The following is an 18427-nucleotide window of genomic DNA, read 5'->3' as shown; positions in this document are numbered from 1 at the left end:
TACAAATTGATATACAGTTCACCCGCCTGTAATGAGGAGAAATGTAATCTGTTATTTAAAAAGAGTTTTCGGTTAACTAACTCGTGCAATGCAGCCCACTTCTGACTGTACTAACGTGAGCTCAGCGCTGAACTTGAGTTGTACTGGTTCCGGTTTTCACGTTCTACTGGGTGTAACTGGTAGTGTTGCAGCACTGAAGTTGCCTTTGTTGGTGACGCAACTTCTTGAAATCCCTGGGGTAAGTTTATAGGGCAGTGCTTATAGTTTTAAAGACACGTCTGCGCTGTTCGGTTGAGGATGGAAGTGATGGTTGTGTATTTGTTATTAGAAAGTCACTGTAAATGTAATTGTATGGTACTGTTTTGTCCAGCAGACGGCAGTCTTTCTGCTCGATCAGGTTTTAGTGTCGTCAGGATGCTATATCCCAAATCATTCCCCACTGGACGTATAGGGCACTATAAATAAGTAATTATTTCATCCCTTCCTCAAATTTGATCCCTTAATAACGGCTGTCTACAAGAAGATAAATGATTGGTGGAAGATTGTAAATTTGTAGTTTGTTAATTTAATAAACAGCATTGTTTAGACCACAGTCATGCCTTCATTCATCTTCAGTAACTGCTTTATCCTGGTCAGAGTTGTGGTGGAACCTGAGGCCTATCCCGGGAATGCTGGCTGTGAGGCAGGAATACAGCCAAACTGGGACACCAGTACTTCTTCACACAGCACTACACACACACACACACACACGCACACACACGCAGACGCACACGCACACACAAACACGCACTCACACACCCATTCACAAACTCAGTTGCTAGTAGCAATTTAGTGTAGCCAATACCCCAGCATGTTTTTTTTTAGACCCTAGATCACCCTAGACCAGTTTGGTTCTATAAAAGTTGAAATTAATCCAATACAGCTATATAAATTTGTAAAATACACCCCTTTCTTTGGGGTGCACAGGGTTGGGGCTTCAATTACCGCTGTGGCACTGTGTTTGCGGAGTTTGCATGTTCTCCCCGTGCTGCGGGGGTTTCCTCCGGGTACTCCGGTTTCCTCCCCCAGTCCAAAGACATGCATGGTAGGCTGATTGTCATGTCCAAAGTGTCTGTAGTGTATGAATTGGTGTGTGAATGTGTGTGTGATTGTGCCCTGCGATGGATTGTCACCCTGTCCAGGGTTTACCCGGCCTTGTGCCCGATGCTTCATGGGATAGGCTCCAGGTTCCCCGCGACCCTGAAGGATAAGCGTTATAGTAGATGGATGGACACCCCTTTCTTTTAAAATACTGAGAAAAGATACAGAATATCAGTTCATACAGGATTTCGCAGAGTTTTTTTGTGATTGTTGTGGCTTTTTGCAAAATTTCCCATGGAATTTGCAGAGTTTTTTTGTGCTTTTTTTGTGGAAAACTATTTGAATTGGCAATATTGCAATTGCACGAAATTGTTTTGCAGGGTCTTTTGCAGAGATATTTGTTGGTAAATGAGACCTTTTAGCTGTACTCATCTTCGACACACATGAATCGAAGAGGGCTTTGGCTGAATATGCATTGTGCCGCCATCACATGATGCGTCTTGTGCCAAATCTGCAGTAATTTTTCTTCAGTAAGCTCCTCTGAATATTGCAGAGCTTGCTTGATTTCGCATTAATTTCACAAAATCACGAAATCCTGGAGAGACTGGTATATACTATCACATGATCTTTAAAACTGTCTTTAAATTTTTTTTTTAATCTTTAAAACTTCTCCTTGAAGATTGAAGTACGGGTAGTCACCACAGACCATGCCACCCATTTTTACAAAGTTGCTGAGGTTCCTGTCCGTGTCTACACAGACAACGATGAGTGGGAGGTGAGTATGCTTGGTATCCATATAAGCACTGCTGCAGATCATGAAGAGATCACCATATGATTTTCATGTGTCTTAGATGTGGAAAACACGCTCTGACCCTGTGCTACACATAGAGCTGAGACGGTGGGCCGACCTGCTAGTCATTGCGCCATTGGATGCGAACACACTCGGCAAGATAGCCAGTGGTATTTGTGACAATCTTCTGGTGAGACTATGTTTCTATAATATATAGATACTCCTTAGTCAAAAATAAAAACGTCTCAAAGTCAAGGGGTATAAGATGTCAAAAATCAGACTTTATTGAAGAGCCAAAAAAAGCCAAGATGTTTGCAGATCATCTGACAAATACAATCGAGGCTCATGTTTTCATACAATACTAAAACAATGATCTCATTAGGCAGAGTTTTCCCTTTTTTTTTTAGTCATGTCCCTGACCCCTTGCTACAATTATGTTACTTTCTTCATACCTTATCTATAATTGTGACGCGAGTTCAGTCAGCTTATTATTTTTTAAAGGTTTTTATTTTACTGATTAATGTAATAGATTTCAACAGTACATCTTAAGAAACACAAACATAAGCTTGGCAAAAAGATACAGACTTAAATGATAAAGAGAACAGACTCAATGTTACAATGGTACAGACGGTGAGCTTTTACTGAAAAATAACAGAGCAAGCCTAGAAGAAAATTATACACTTTATAAGTGAGGAATGTGTGTTCAGTGATTTTTCACAAGTTAGAGTCAAATTAGTTTGTCTTACTTTGATTTTAGTTTCTTTGATTAATATACTGATTATATATACAATAATATCTTATACATTGGATATGCAAGATTGGATCTCACTTTGATTACTTAAAAATATACCTTTGACTACTTAAAATATACCATAATACATGCAGAAACCTTGTCAAATAAAATATCCACGTTTGCCCTACTTACTCATCTGTGCATAGAGATTTGTTTGTAAACTTAGGCTGTTTAATTGTAGTTTGGCAAGCCTGAGGTGAATATTGATTAAAACTTTGTTAGATGTGGCTTCTAAATATTGAGTCATGTTTGTTGATCTAATTTGTAGTGAGAAGCCCTGCAAATCCCTGGAAGTTAGAAATGCAGTTCCCTTCATAGTTTTTTGATGATTTTTTGCTTTATTTAAAAAAAAATAAAATATATATATATATATATATATATATATATATATATATATATATATATATATATATATATATATATATAAAATTTATTTTTATTTATTTTATTTATTTATTTATTTATTTATTTTTTATTTTTATTTTTTTTTACTTTTCTGGGAAGGTTAGTGGCATTCCATATCACTGCAGGTACATCTCAAAAAATTAGAATATCATAGAAAAATATATATTTATTTCAGTAATTTAATTCAAAAAGTGAAACTTTAATATACTTTAGATTCATTACACATAATGTAAAAATATTTCAAGCCTTTTCTTGTTTTAATCTTGATTATTACAGCTTACAGCTCATGGAAATCAAAAATCCTGTATCTCAAAATATTAAAATAAATTTATAATACAGAAATATCGACCTGAGAAGCACTCTAATCAGCAAAAACACCTGCAAAGGTTTCCTAATCTTTAATCTTTCAGTCTGGTTCAGTACACACAACCACAATCAATTTTCAGATGAAAGAAATTTTGCATTTCATTTGGAAATCAAGGTCCCAGAGTCTGGAGGAAGAGTGCAGAGGTACAGAATCCAAGTAGCTTGAAGTCCAGTGTGAAGTTTCCACAGTCAGTGATGATTTGTGGTGCCATGACATCTGCTGGTGTTGGTCCACTGTGTTTTCTCAAGTCGAGAGTCAATGCAGCATCTACCAGGAGATTTTAGAGCACTTCATGCTTCCATCTGCTGACAAGCTTTATGGAGATGCTGATTTCCTTTTCCAGCAGGACTTGGCATCTGCCCACAGTGCCATACTAACTGGTTTGCTGACCATGGGACATGCATGGTAGGCTGATTGGCGTGTCTAAAGTGTCCGTAGTGTATGAATGTGAGTGTGTATGTGATTGTGGCCTGCGATGGACTGGCACCCTGTCCAGGGTGTACCCCGCCTTGTGCCCGATGCTCCCTGGGATACGCTCCAGGTTCCCCACGACCCTGAAAAGGAGTAAGCGGTAGAAGATGGATGGATGGATGGATGGATGGTATTACTGTGCTTGATTGGCCAGCCAACTCGCCTAACTCAGTATTGTCAAGAGGAAATGAGAGACACCAGACCCTACAATACAGACAAGCTGAAGGCTGCTATCAAAGCAATCTGGGCTTCCATAACACCTCAGCAGTGCCACAGGCTGATTGCCTCCATGCCACGCCTCATTGATGCAGTAATTCATGCAAAAAGGATTAAAGCCCAGACCAAGTATTGAGTGCATAAATTAACATACTTTTCAGAAGTTCGACATATTACACATTTTTTAGATGCATCTGTAGAAACTACAAGAATCTATTCAAGTCTATAATTATTGTAATAATACAATTGTGAGAAATGATTGTATAACATAAACATTACACATAATTGGAGAAACTTGTCTTTCCTCAAACAAAAAAATCTCTAAAAAAGTGTGTAAAACCTATTTTTTTTAAACAAAAAAAACAACATTGCAAAATTATCATCTTCACAAAATGTCATTCTTAATATTTTTATTTAACATTATTGCTCCCAGTCTCCAGCTCTGTAGTTGCTTTTGATCATGTATTCTTATCAAAGGGTATAAACATGAGGTTTTGTTGACCTGCACTAGTTAAGTGATAAATAAATTAAAATAAACTTATAAACGGTAAAAAATACCTTGATGAATATCAAAATAACAAAAAAGTTGGAAATTTGCCCAGTAAGTGGACACAAAAGCATAGCATACACATAATTTGCACATAATTGGATTACAGAAACATATATTTAAGCATCAGAACTTCTCCAATTTAATGGTAATGCTCATTTGCTCATAAGTAATTCATTCCTGCTGATCAATTAACATGCATGGATTAAATTCTTAATGCTTTGCATTAAAGTTGAATATGTAGTATTTGTCCCTGACAGACATGCATTGTAAGAGCGTGGGATATGAGTCGTCCTCTACTGTTTTGTCCTGCCATGAACACAGCCATGTGGCAGCATCCGATCACTGCCCAGCAAGTAGCCACACTTCAGGGCTTCGGCTATGTGGAGATCCCCTGCATTTCTAAGAAGCTGGTCTGTGGAGATGAAGGTATAACAGCATCACTGTAATACCATTCTGGATTTACATGTATTTTTTTAATTCTCAAAGGGCATACCTCAAAGAGCTCTTGTTCCATGATGACTTTCCATGTTCATTTATGTGTAGCTTGGACTAAAGTTTGTGTCCATTTGCAGGCAAAGGTGCAATGGCAGAGGTGTCAACTATTGTAGATGCCATCCAACAGTATCTTCCAAGACCAGCTGTTTAAATCACAACACACGTGGATGAACGCTGAAGTTGTAATATATGATGCTATGAAAATATAAATAAATATATATATACACTCACACATACATACACACACAAACATTATGTGAGAGCGAGAGAGCACTAATCCAAATTAAATCTTTTTTAGAAATTCTGTAGTTTTTTTTTTTTTTCTTTAATATGTGATACTTGAGTTCAACAGTTGAAATAAGAAGGTAAATTTTTAACTAGAAATTACAGAATAAATTACCTTTTGGATATTTTAAATAGACAAATTCAGACTGATAGCCTCTTATCAAAAAAAGTAAATTACAAAAAATAATAATAATAATAATAATGCCGCTCTAATAGTTTTATAAATACAAAGCATTTTGAAATATACCATTTATTTACAACCCCAATTCTGAAAAAGTTGGGACAGTATATAAAATGTTTTGGGTTTTTTTTTAAGTCATTTGAAAATTCAATTCACCCTGTACTATATTGAAAATACATTAGTAACATATTATTTGATGTTTTACTTTGTAAATTTAATTTATTTTGAAAATATACCCTCATTTCAAATCTGATGACAGCAACACACGACAAAAAAGTTGGGACAATCAACTGTTTACCACTGTGTAACATCACCTTTTTTTAATAACACTTATTAAGTGGGCATTGAAGACACCAGTTGGTTAAGTTTAGTAAGCATAATTTTCCCCCATTCATTCATTATGCGCAACTGTACAGGGCCGTCGCTGTCTTATTTTGCACTTCATAATACGCCACACATTCTCAATCAGAGACAGGTCAGGACTGCAAACAGTCCATGCTAGCACCCGAACACTCTGCTTACGCAACTATGGACAGTGTTGATGTATGGCTTCTGCTTTGCATAGTAAAGCCTTAACTTGCATCTGTGGATGCAGAGGCAAATGGTTTTGACTGACAAAGGTTTACCAAAGTATTCCCGAGCCCATGTCAAGATATCCATTACAGTCTCATGATGGTTTTTAAGACAGTGATGTCTGAGGGATCGGAGATGTTGTATATAAAATATACATTAAATAAACACGAGGGAGACCTAGTATGAGTAGTATGTGATTTTATTGAAAACTCACTGGACCGACGTTCAACTAAGACACAACACACACAGATAAGCAAGGAGCAAACCATACATGTATTTAGTGCAGCAGGCCTCAGAGCGTAGGTGGAAGGTCAACTAAGAGACACACACACACAGAGGCCTATGCTGCCACGCACACACATACAGAAGGAAAACAGAACATTATAAGAATAATAAAAGGAGTATTAGGATATTATAAGGATAATATAAGGATTATAAGGATCTTGTGAAGTATGCAGTACAGAAAAGGGGGTAAAATACTTGCAAGCAGTATAACCAGATATAAAAACAGAAATGTAGAGCAAATATGAAAAGAAAAAAGCATTATAAAACAGAAATACAGAAAAATGTGAAAGAAACTTACTCATAATGCACTTGAAGGTGTGGAGGATTCTTTTCTCATGAGAAAAAGTCAGGAGTAACACAGACGAAGGCCTTAATTTTTAAGAGGGAACCAAGACGGGCCGTTTATAAGGGTAGTTGAAGCAAGTTGCACTTGTGAGATAACCGTCGATGGGAATGGCTACGGCTGAAAGATAACCGTCGATGGGAACAGCGGACCCCGTGAGACCAAGGTCTCTCCGAAATGTTGAGTCTCGTACCTATTGGTATTATGGGAAGGCTCTTTCGAAAACCTAATGGTGTTCAGGGAAGGCTCTTTCTAAAACATAATGGTATTGTGGGAAGGCTCTTTCTAAAACAATGATGTCTGGGTCATCCTGACCCTAAGAAAACTGTATAAATAGAAGAGCTTCAGCTCTGGGGTTTTTTTAGATCGCATTTTGGGACGTCTCAAACTGTGTGGATCTTGTGTGGTGGAACGGAACGAATAAACCTGGACCCTTGCTTCTTCTCACTCACGGCTGGTGTCTTATTTTTCTTTCTCCAATTGAATATGTGAGTATCTGTTTCTATGTTAAGTGTCTTCAGGTAATAGGCAAAATTTGGACCTACAGAGGTCACGTGCATTCAGAAGTGGTTTTTGGCCTTGCTCTTTACGCACTGAGATTTGACCAGATACCTTAGATCTTTTAATAAAATTGTGCACTATAGAAGGTGAAATGCCCAAAATCCTACCGATTTGTCTTTGGGGAATGATGTTCTCAAAGTGTTGGATTATTCACTAATGCATCTGTTGGCAGATTGGCGAGCCTCGACCCCTTGTTGCTCTTGAAGAACTAGGCCTTTTTTGGAGGCTCCGAATATACTATGATTAGACGATTGCCTCACCTGTTTCACATCACCATCTTATTTCATCTTGTCACATCGCTATTAGTCCTAAATTGCCCCTGTCCCAACTTTTTTGGAATGTGTTGCATGCATCAATTTCAAAATAAATATCTTTTTTTTTTTAAAAAAAACCTATGCAGTTGATTAGGTAAAACATCACATACATTGTCTTTATACATTTTTTTTGTTTAAATACAAGTCAAAGTACATTTACAAATCACTATTCTTTGTTTTTATTAGCATTTTTCATACTGTCCCAACTTTTTCTGAATTGGTTTGTAGAAGTCCATAACTACGTGATGAAAGAGATCATAGTTTCCATTTCTGTTGCAGTTTGTTGCACTTCTTGGAATTTATTCATCTCTCCCCCACAACTGTTGCCCAACTCTATTTAGTTTCCCAGTCATGTTCTTAAGTTTAGTGCATGTTTTTGGTCCCAACAATTCTACCATTTTTTAAAGTCCACAGTATCAGGTGTGTAGTGAAATAAGATTTATAAATATGAAATGACTCTGAGTGCAGGTTGACTGTATTCAGAGACCCTGGCTCTCTGAATGCTTTTTAGAATATGGTTTCTCATTGATTTTATGTAGTGTCACACATTCAGTTTTGTGATTAGCTCATGTCCTGTTTCAAAAAACCCTCATCAATGCTGATGCTGGTTATACATTTGAGTATGTATCTATCTATTTTCATATTAAGGCTTGAATAGAGAGATAAAAGCCATTAAAGCCATGTCATGGAGGTGTGATAATGCTAGCTTACTGAAGCCACCATCTCTCTTGAACATTAGTCTCCTGTTCAGGTTAAAACCATCAAATTTGCTGATGGTGGAATCAAAATATTCAGATTACAGCCAGATGAAGTTTCATATTGAAACTATATATTTCAAAAGGCCAGTGGTAGTTCAGTGGTTAAGACATTTGACCACTGCTCAGAAGGTTGTGAGTTAAATCTCAACTGCTCAGTTGCTCTGGATAAGGTCGTCTGTCAAATGCCGTAAATGCAAAATTAAGTGTTTAGCATTTGTAGTAATCAAATAGTAGTTTTTTTAGTAGCTACAGTACATTGTGTCTGTTTCATATTTATTGGCATTAATTCATTTCGATTTTATCTTTGAATCTGATTTGTGTCATTAAACTGTGTATGAGGCCTTGAACTTTTGAATAATATGAAATGGTCATTTATAAGCAGACACCTGAGTACAAAGGCCATGATAAGCGTGTCTGTTGGATTAATATGACATTCCATAAAACAAGCATTTTTCCATATATGAGCACAAATAAGAGGATGAATTTACATCAATCTTTAACTGTCATTAAAACAAATCAGGTTTATTTTAAGGAACTCTATATCATGCAAAGATTTGAGACAATAACTCGAGAACAATTAAAATCTGCATTCAACAACCAAAAAACTTATAGAGCAGCTGCAACTGTGGTACATTTGTCCATAGAATGTTTCACCCAGATTTCACTTTTGAAAGCAGTGTTGAATATGAAAGAGAAATGTGCAATATGAATATATTCTTCATAATATCATTATGTACGTAATTACATCAGAGATGCCCTTTCTGGATTTCACAGATTTTTATCATTTTGGACACCTCCCTCAGTGTTTTTGCTTCAACTCTTACCAGAGCAGCTCAATTGGGATTAAGGTCAGGTGAATGTGCAGGTCATTCCAGTATAAACAACACCACCAAATCCCTCTCCAGATATCTCTTGCACAGTTTTGAGGTGTGTTTGGGGTCATCAAAAAATCAAATATTTGCTAGTGGACAGAAAGCCAATGTGCTTCCTAAATTTCCACAAAAAGCCTGTTAAAACATGTGTTCATTTACTGGCATAAAAATAACTAGATTAACTTAAAATACTGGACTTTAATTGTATTTCAGCATTTATTCAGTGTTGACTTATAAATCCACTGTAAGATAAACCTGTGTTCTATCTGATAAAATATTGTTGCTCCAAGGTAACTAGTCTTCGAGCAAGACCTACAAACAGTCCAGTTTGAGTGGTGGATGTCTGTTGAGCACCTGATTTAACCTATATGCAAGCATGAAAGTCACTGAGCTATTGGCATATCAGCTATATTTCCAAAGAAAAGTTCAAATGTAGTCATTTTAAAATAGTTTAAAACATTTTAAAGTGTCTTCTTCTCATTGGAGCATAGAAGTTTTACTATTCCATTTTCTTTTGTATCTTACGTTATAGGTCAGAACTATTCTTGAAATTGTATCAGATTCCATGAAGGTAACCTTCTGTGAAATTTTGGCATAACTAACCTGATTTAAATAGCATATCTTTCATGCTTATGTATCTGTGCTTAGTCAACTTTAAAGCCTCTGCAGATGACAGGATCGTTAAAAGGTCACCCTTTTCACAAGAAAGATTACCTGTGGAAGAACTAAAAATCTCTACACCAACAATATACTACTAGCGTACAGTGCATCCGGAAAGTATTCACAGCGCTTCACTTTTTCCACATTTTGTTATGTTACAGCCTTATTCCAACATGGATTAAATTCATTATTTTCCTCAAAATTCTACAAACAATACCCCATAATGACAACGTGAAAGAAGTTTGTTTGAAATCTTTGCAAATTTATTAAAAATAAAAAAAAACCAAAAAAAGCACATGTACATAAGTATTCATGCCCTTTGCCATGACACTCGAAATTGAGCTCAGGTGCATCCTGTTTCCACTGTTCATCCTTGAGATGTTTCTACAACTTGATTGGAGTCCACCTGTGGTAAATTCAGTTGATTGGACATGATTTGGAAAGGCACACACCTGTCTATATAAGGTCCCACAGTTAACAATGCATGTCAGAGCACAAACCAAGCCATGAAGTCCAAGGAACTGTCTGTAGACCTCCGAGACAGGATTGTATCGAGGCACAGATCTGGGGAAGGGCACAGAAACATTTCTGCAGCATTGAAGGTCCCAATGAGCACAGTGGCCTCCATCATCCATAAATGGAAGAAGTTTGGAACCAGCAGGACTCTTCCTAGAGCTGGCCGCCCGGCCAAACTGAGCGATCATGGGAGAAGGGCCTTAGTCAGAGAGGTGACCAAAAATCCAATGGTCACTGACAGAGCTCCAGCATGTCTCCTTGGAGAGAGGAGAACCTTCCAGAAGAACAACCATCTCTGCAGTACTCAACCAATCAGGCCTGTTTGGTAGAGTGGCCAGATGGAAGCCATTCCTCAGTAAAAGGCAGATGAAAGGACTCTCAGACCAAAGATTGAACTCTTTGGCCTGAATTGCAAGCGTCATGTCTGGAGGAAATCAGGCACCAGTCATCACCTGGCCAATACCATCCCTACAGTGAAGCATGGTGGTGGCAGCATCATGCTGTGGGGATGTTTTTCAGCAGCAGGAACTGGGAGACTAGTCAGGATCGAGGGAAAGATGAATGCAGCAATGTACAGAGACATCCTTGATGAAAACCTGCTCCAGAGCGCTCTAGACCTAAGACTGGGGTGAAGGTTTCTCTTCCAACAGGGCAACAACCCTAAGCACACAGCCAAGATAACGAAGGAGTGTCTACAGGACAACTCTGTGAATGTCCTTGAGTGGCCCAGCCAGAGGCCAGACTTGAACCCGATTGAATATCTCTGGAGAGATCTGAAAATGGCTGTGCACCGACGCTCCATATCCAACCTGATGGGGCGTGAGAGGTCCTGAAAGAAGAATGGGAGAAACTTTCCAAAAATAGGTGTGCCAAGCTTGTAGCATCGTACTCAAAAAGACTTGAGGCTGTAATTGGTGCCAAAGGTGCTTCAACAAAGTATTGAGCAAAGGCTGTGAATACTTATGTATATGTGCTTTTTTGTTTTTTTATTTTTAATAAATGTAAGTATTGTTTGTAGAATTTTGAGGAAAATAATGAATTTAATCCATTTTGGAATAAGGCTGTAACATATCAAAATGTGGAAAAAGTGAAGCGCTGTGAATACTTTCTGGATGCACTGTATGTAAACATGAATTATATACATAAGATAATATCTTGAAATTATTTTTAATATATGATCAAGGAAACATGGCCAGAGTACAAATTAATAATAATAATAATAATAATAATAATAATAATAATAATAATAATAATACCATGCTAAAAGGACTAAATCTTGCTCAAGTTGAAGTACAAAGACACATTCTCTTACATATACTTAATTTAAATTTTAGGCTTTCAGTTCCACTTGCCTGATGTGAAGTGTGAATGGCAGCTTTGACCAGGCTTGCACTAACACTTCTAGAAGTGTTGCATGCATTCAGCCATATATTTCTAACTGTCCTCTATTTTGTTGTGCACAAACAGTACAGAGGATTGGGGGGGAGGTTAATTTGACTCTGCTGCTTCCTTTCACCTCCCATTAGACCAAGTCTGTCACATCAGATTTGTTTAGCAAAGCAGCTGTGGTGTTGAGGGTGCGTGCTGCCTTGTGTATGGTTGCCTTGTCTAAGGCTGCAACTTGTTCTCTTGCTATTGGCTGCTGAGCCGTTGGTTTGGGGAGAAAAAAAAAACAGACACTCAGGCAGGGAGGAAAACATTAATCAAGCAGAAGGAGTGACACCACAAGACTAGGGAGCGTATGGAGGAGATGCAGCTCCAGATGGAAAGCATGATATATACTAACCATGCCCTAGTCAGTTTATTGATGTGCACTGTGGGTGGAAATACGGTATGTGTGCCCTAGTGACTATTCCTCAACAATCAACTGCACCAAGCACTGCACAATTGTCAAGAATTACACCCCACAGATTCTTCTGAGAACATGAAAGAATTGTAACTTGATCATTTGATAATGATTGGCTCTATCAAAATAGCATGAAACTACAGCAATTGATGTCTTTAGGTACAAGAGTATTTTTAAAAAATCTTTTTATGTTTATGAAGAGAGTCCATGTGATTGTTTCCCAGAAGATTGTTGAGGTGTCACCATGGTTGAGTGAACACTTCTGATATTTCCTCTTGCTGTCCTTTGGGGATAAAAGGAGCCCCCCTCACAACACTCCCCACCCCACCCCACCCATGTGCTGTTCCCCAAAGTAGGTTACAGATATCACAGACTTGGCTGATGTAATTCTATGGCTGAGTGAACTCATAACAGGAACGTGTACTCTTGAGGTTTCATCAGACAGAACTGCACCAGTATAGTATAATGCAACTGAAGGTTATCCCCATCATTTAAACATTAGTCTACTAATAAATATAATCACTAGCTTCAGAGTAAATTACAAATACGGTGTATTTGGGTTTGAAGATTGTTATTGGTGTGAAAATGAATACCTTATACTACATTATTGTGCATGGTGTTATTTTCATTTCCTGATATCACATCACTTCCAGCCTGCTGTCTAAAGACCTGTTAATCAGATGCTAAGCTGATTATGTACTGTACATACCAGGCATTTGAGACTGCAACTAGCTATAATAACCCCATAATGTTAGTCAAATTACCCCTCAGAGTAATTGCACTACAGCTTGACAGCTTAGCAGTACAATCAAAACTTGTGGTCAGTGTAATTTCTTACACAGGAAGAAAAGGTTGCACTGAGCACTGCTTTATGTGTACTCCCTCCCATCTGGGTATTTTACATTTTTTAAATTATATTTCCTCTTATCATTTATAATAATATAGTTGCCTAGGTATGAACATAGCCTAGTTACCTAGGTACGAGGGTCTATAAACCCTGTTTAAACACTGCTGACTTTATGCAAGCAAAGATTTAATTTGTATTGAATAATAAATAAACCATATTTTGTAGATGTAGCCACATACTTGTAGTGAGTATCACCAAGTTTCACCAAGTCATGCAGGTCTGGACTGATCAGTTTTGCTTATATACCAAAATGTTGAGTACTTTTTTAAAAATATGGTACAAAGTTTAATTATAGGTGCACGGTTTATTTGAGATCTCTTGTTGGCACGTATCGACCGACTGTCATGTTCTGATGCCATGACAACAAACAGTGTAAGGTGCCATGTGGTCCTCCTCAGAGAGAAAAACAGGTTAGAAGCAAAAACCAAAAACCCAGGGGGTCTCATGGACACCAACAGCTTGTCTAGACTAATCTCAGAGGATGGACAATTAGGTAGTGCTATGTATACATATACTGTACATATGTGTGTGTGTGTGTGTGTGTGTGTGTGTATATATATATATATATATATATATATATATATATATATATATATATATATATATATATATATATATAATCTATTTGTTTTTACTTGTTTATTTATTTATAAATACACCCTATGGAAGTTATTGCTTTTTTTGACATATTTGGACAAGCAAACATTTGATCATCTTTGAAACAGGGCCTATTAATAAAGTTGATATACTTAAACAAAACCACAAGGAAAATTTGCTTTTTCAATCATTTATTCAACAGAAATATCAATAGATGTGATATTCTTCAGTGGAAAAAGTAAGTACACCCTTGGCTTCAAAAGCTAGTATTGCCCCCTTTAGCAGAAATAACTTCTTGTAGGGGTTTTGCATTATTGTCCACCAGTCTCTGTCATTGGCTTGCTGGAATTTTTTACCACTCTTCCATGCAATATTCTTTCAGTTGTAAGATATTCGAGGGTTTTCTTTCATGTACTGCCCATTTCAAATCCCCCCACAACATTTCAATGAGATTCAAATCCATGCTTTGACTAGGCCATTCCATAACGCTCCAGTCCATGAACCATTCCTTGGTGGATTTGTTAGTGTGCTTAGGATAATTAACCTGTTGAAAACTCCACTTTCAGTTCAACTATAACTTTCAGACAGATGGCCTCACATTATCTTTAAGCACTTTTTGATATGATGCAGAATTCATAGTTGAATCAATGAATGCAAACTGTCCAGTCCCTGAGGAAGCGAAGCAACCCCAAACCATAACATTTCCCAGTTGGTATGAGGTGCTTATCCTGAAAAGCTGTCTATGGTCTGCACCAAACGTGTCTGCTGTTACTGTGACCAAACGGTATTTGATTCATCTGTACAGAGCACATTATTCCAAAATGCCTGGTCTTTGCCAATATGCTCATTCGAAAAACATAGTTTCGCAAAGGCTTTTTCCTGGCACGCCTCCCACGCAGGTCAAATCTGTGCAATCTCTTCGTGAACAGTTGCAAGACTTACTAGCAGATCCTCTGATGAAATTTTAGGGTTCTTGAAGACTTCTTTTTTGCATCAGAGGATCTGCTCATGGGGTGAATTTGCTGGGACAGCCAGTCCTGGTCGTTTGAAATCTGGGCCATTTGTAGATTATTTTCCTCACAGTGGAATTATGTATTTTAAAAAATTGGAGATCTTTTTAAGATTGAGATCTGGGGAATTTAGAGGCTAAATCAACACCTTGAACTCTTTGTTATGTTCCTCAAACTTTTCCTGAACAGTTTTTGCAATGTGGTAGGGCTCATTATCCTGCTGAAATAGGGAATACCGTTGCCATGAATAGGTGTACTTGGTCTGCAACAATGCTTAGGTAGGTGGTACATGTCAAAGTAACATCCACATGAATGCCAGGAACCAAGGATTCCCAGCAGAACTTTGCCCAGAACATTAAATTCTGGGCAAAGGAATGGCTTGCCTTTTTCCAGTAATGCATTCTGGAGTTATCTCTTTCCCAGGTAAGCGACGTACACGCAACCACCGTCCACATGATGTAAAAGAAAACTTCACCTACTTCCATTGCTCCATGGTCAAGTTTTAATGCTCACATGCCCATTCGAGATCGGGAGCTCTGATCGGTCTGCCTTTTTCAAAAAGGGAGCTGGCTGTACCAAGCCACCATTAAAAGGAAGGTAGGGAGGGAGACTCAAGTTTTAAAATTAATGGTGTCACAGAGACAAGGTATGATCAAATAAAAAAAGAGGAAAAACCCCGCCTGATGAAATCAGTGTTTAGAATTGTATAAAAACCTGTAGAGAGGACAAGCATACTGAAGACCAGCTCGGCTTTGTTGTTTGAATAATAAAGTCTATCTTTTGATATCAAGACCCTAAGAGTGCTTTTTGCTGAAGAAGAGTCTTCCACAATTCCACAGGAGCAAGACCTGTTATTTTGGAGATGCTCTGACCCAGTCGTCTAGCCATCACAATTTGGCCCTTGTCAAAGTACTCAGATCCTTACGCTTACGCTCAGATCCTGTTTTTCCTGCTTAGAACACATCAACATCGAGAACTGCCTGTTCACTTGCTGCCTAATACAACCCCCACCCCTTGACAGGTGTGATTGTAATGAGATAATCTTCACCTTCACGTCACCTCTAATTGAAAGTTTTAATGTTATGGCTGATAGTTGTATTTTTTTTTTTTAAATTCTATTCACTGGGATTGGAAGTAACATGCTCATGTGTTATGATTATGTGACAGAAATGTGTGAACTGACATTTAGTGATGATATTAGGCTTTAAAAAATATATATATTTAGTAGATTTTTTTTTTTTGCACCCAAATAGTATTTTGCTTTAATCTTTAGCGTCATAGCACACACACACACACACACACACACACACATACACACACACACACACACACACACACACACCAATAAATCTCTTATTTGCCTTTCCTTATACAGTATCTCACAAAAGTGAGTACACCCCTCACATTTTTGTAAATATTTGATTATATCTTTTCATGTGACAACACTGAAGGAATGACACTTTGCTACAATGTAAAGTAGTGAGTGTACACCTTGTGTAACAGTGTAAATTTGCTGTCCCCTCAAAATAACTCAACACACAGCCTTTAATGTCTAAACCGCTGGCAACAAAAGTGAGTACACCCCTAAGTGAAAATGTCCAAATTGGGCCCAAAGTGTCAATATTTTGTGTGGCCACCATTATTTTCCAGCACTGCTTTAACCCTCTTGGGCATGGAGTTCACCAGAGCTTCACAGGTTGCCACTGGAGTCCTCTTCCACTCCTCCATGAAGACATCATGGAGGTGGTGGATGTTAGAGACCTTGTGCTCCTCCACCTTCCATTTGAGGATGCCCCACAGATGTTCAATAGGGTTTAGGTCTGGGGACATGCTTGGCCAGTCCATCACCTTCACCCTCAGCTTCTTTAGCAAGGCAGTGGTCGTCTTGGAGGTTTGTTTGGGGTCGTTATCATGTTGGAATACTGCCCTGTGGCCCAGTCTCCGAAGGGAGGGGATCATGCTCTGCTTCAGTATGTCATAGTACATGTTGGCATTCATGGTTCTCTCAATGAACTGTAGCTCCCCAGTGCCGGCAGCACTCATGCAGCCCCAGACCATGACACTCCCACCACCATGCTTGACTGTAGGCAAGACACACTTGACTTTGTACTCCTCACCTGGTTGCCGCCACACACGCTCGACACCGTCTGAACCAAATAAGTTTATCTTGGTCTCGTCAGACCACAGGACATGGTTCCCGTAATCCATGTCCTTAGTCTGCTTGTCTTCAGCAAACTGTTTGCGGGGTTTCTTGTGCATCATCTTTAGAAGAGGTTTCCTTCTGGGACAACAGCCATGCAGACCAATTTGATGCAGTGTGCGGTGTATGGTCTGAGCACTGACAGGCTGACCCCCCACCCCTTCAACCTCTGCAGCAATGCTGGTAGCACTCATACGTCTATTTCCCAAAGACAACCTCTGGATATGACCCTGAGCACGTGCACTCAACTTCTTTGGTTGACCATGGTGAGGCCTGTTCTGAGTGGAACCTGTCCTCTTAAACCGCTGTATGGTCTTGGCCACCGTGCTGCAGCTCAGTGTCAGGGTCTTGGCAATCTTCTTACAGCCTAGGCCATCTTTATGTAGAGCAACAATTCTTTTTTCAGATCCTCAGAGAGTTCTTTGAGATGAGATGCCATGTTGAACTTCCAGTGACCAGTATGAGGCAGTGTGAGAGCGATGACACCAAATTTAACACACCTGCTCCCCGTTCACACCTGAGACCTTGTAACACTAACAAGTCACATGACACCGGGGAGGAAAAATGGCTAATTGGGCCCAGTTTAGGCATTTTCACTTAGGGGTGTACTCACTTTTGTTGCCAGCGGTTTAGACATTAAAGGCTGTGTGTTGAGTTATTTTGAGGGGACAGCAAATTTACACTGTTACACAAGCTGTACACTCACTACTTTACATTGTAGCAAAGTGTCATTTCTTCAGTGTTGTCACATGAAAAGATATAGTCAGATATTTACAAAAATGTGAGGGGTGTACTCACTTTTGTGAGATACTGTAGATAAACAACTAACATTACAAGACTTATGTGTGATGCATCAGACATTGACATTAACGCAGACATTGGCAAACACTGTAAGAAGCTCCATACAAGGGCTAGGATTGCAACAGAGTCTGCTAATATATTATCTATTTCTGGCAACAGCTATTGTTTGTGGTCAACCATCAACCAATGTATGATGTCAGAATTCCATAAACAGATAGCAAAGAAAATAGCTTTTCAGTGAAATAAGTTTTCTCGAAATTTAAATGCACTGGTTTTATTTATTGAACTACTGCAAACATTTTTTTAAAAAAAACAAAAACAACAACAAAAAAAAACAACTCCTGGTTCAGTCTGTTACAACCATATTCTATGCCTTGAAATTCTAGTAGTGGCCTGAAGGTACTGCTACTAATAAGCAGAAGAGTACTGCCTTTTAAATGCTGATTTTTCTGTACTCAGTGGTGTGGTAAGTAATTGTTCTCGCCTACATCGTCATAAATGGTCAAGGCAATTATTTTTAAAAACTCTAATGTGTTAATGAACCAAGATGC

At 38.3% G+C, this 18427-nt stretch overlaps 1 protein-coding gene across 1 annotated transcript; it reads left to right on the top strand.

The window, feature by feature from the left end:
- Positions 1-11: 11 nt before the first annotated feature.
- ppcdc (phosphopantothenoylcysteine decarboxylase) lies at positions 12-5468 on the top strand (the record flags this gene model as incomplete). Its single annotated transcript, NM_001201033.1, is given in 5 exon segments — positions 12-238; positions 1760-1855; positions 1932-2060; positions 4930-5098; positions 5245-5468. Coding segments are annotated over 5 exon segments (618 nt in total). The 3' UTR covers positions 5319-5468.
- Between the last annotated feature and the right edge of the window lie 12959 nt (positions 5469-18427).

Source organism: Ictalurus punctatus, chromosome 4 (genome assembly GCF_001660625.3).
Source record: "Ictalurus punctatus breed USDA103 chromosome 4, Coco_2.0, whole genome shotgun sequence".
In the NCBI taxonomy this organism is placed as follows: domain Eukaryota; kingdom Metazoa; phylum Chordata; class Actinopteri; order Siluriformes; family Ictaluridae; genus Ictalurus; species Ictalurus punctatus.
The sequence above is the reverse complement of the archived record's forward strand: the minus strand, read 5'-3'. Positions and strand labels throughout refer to the sequence as shown.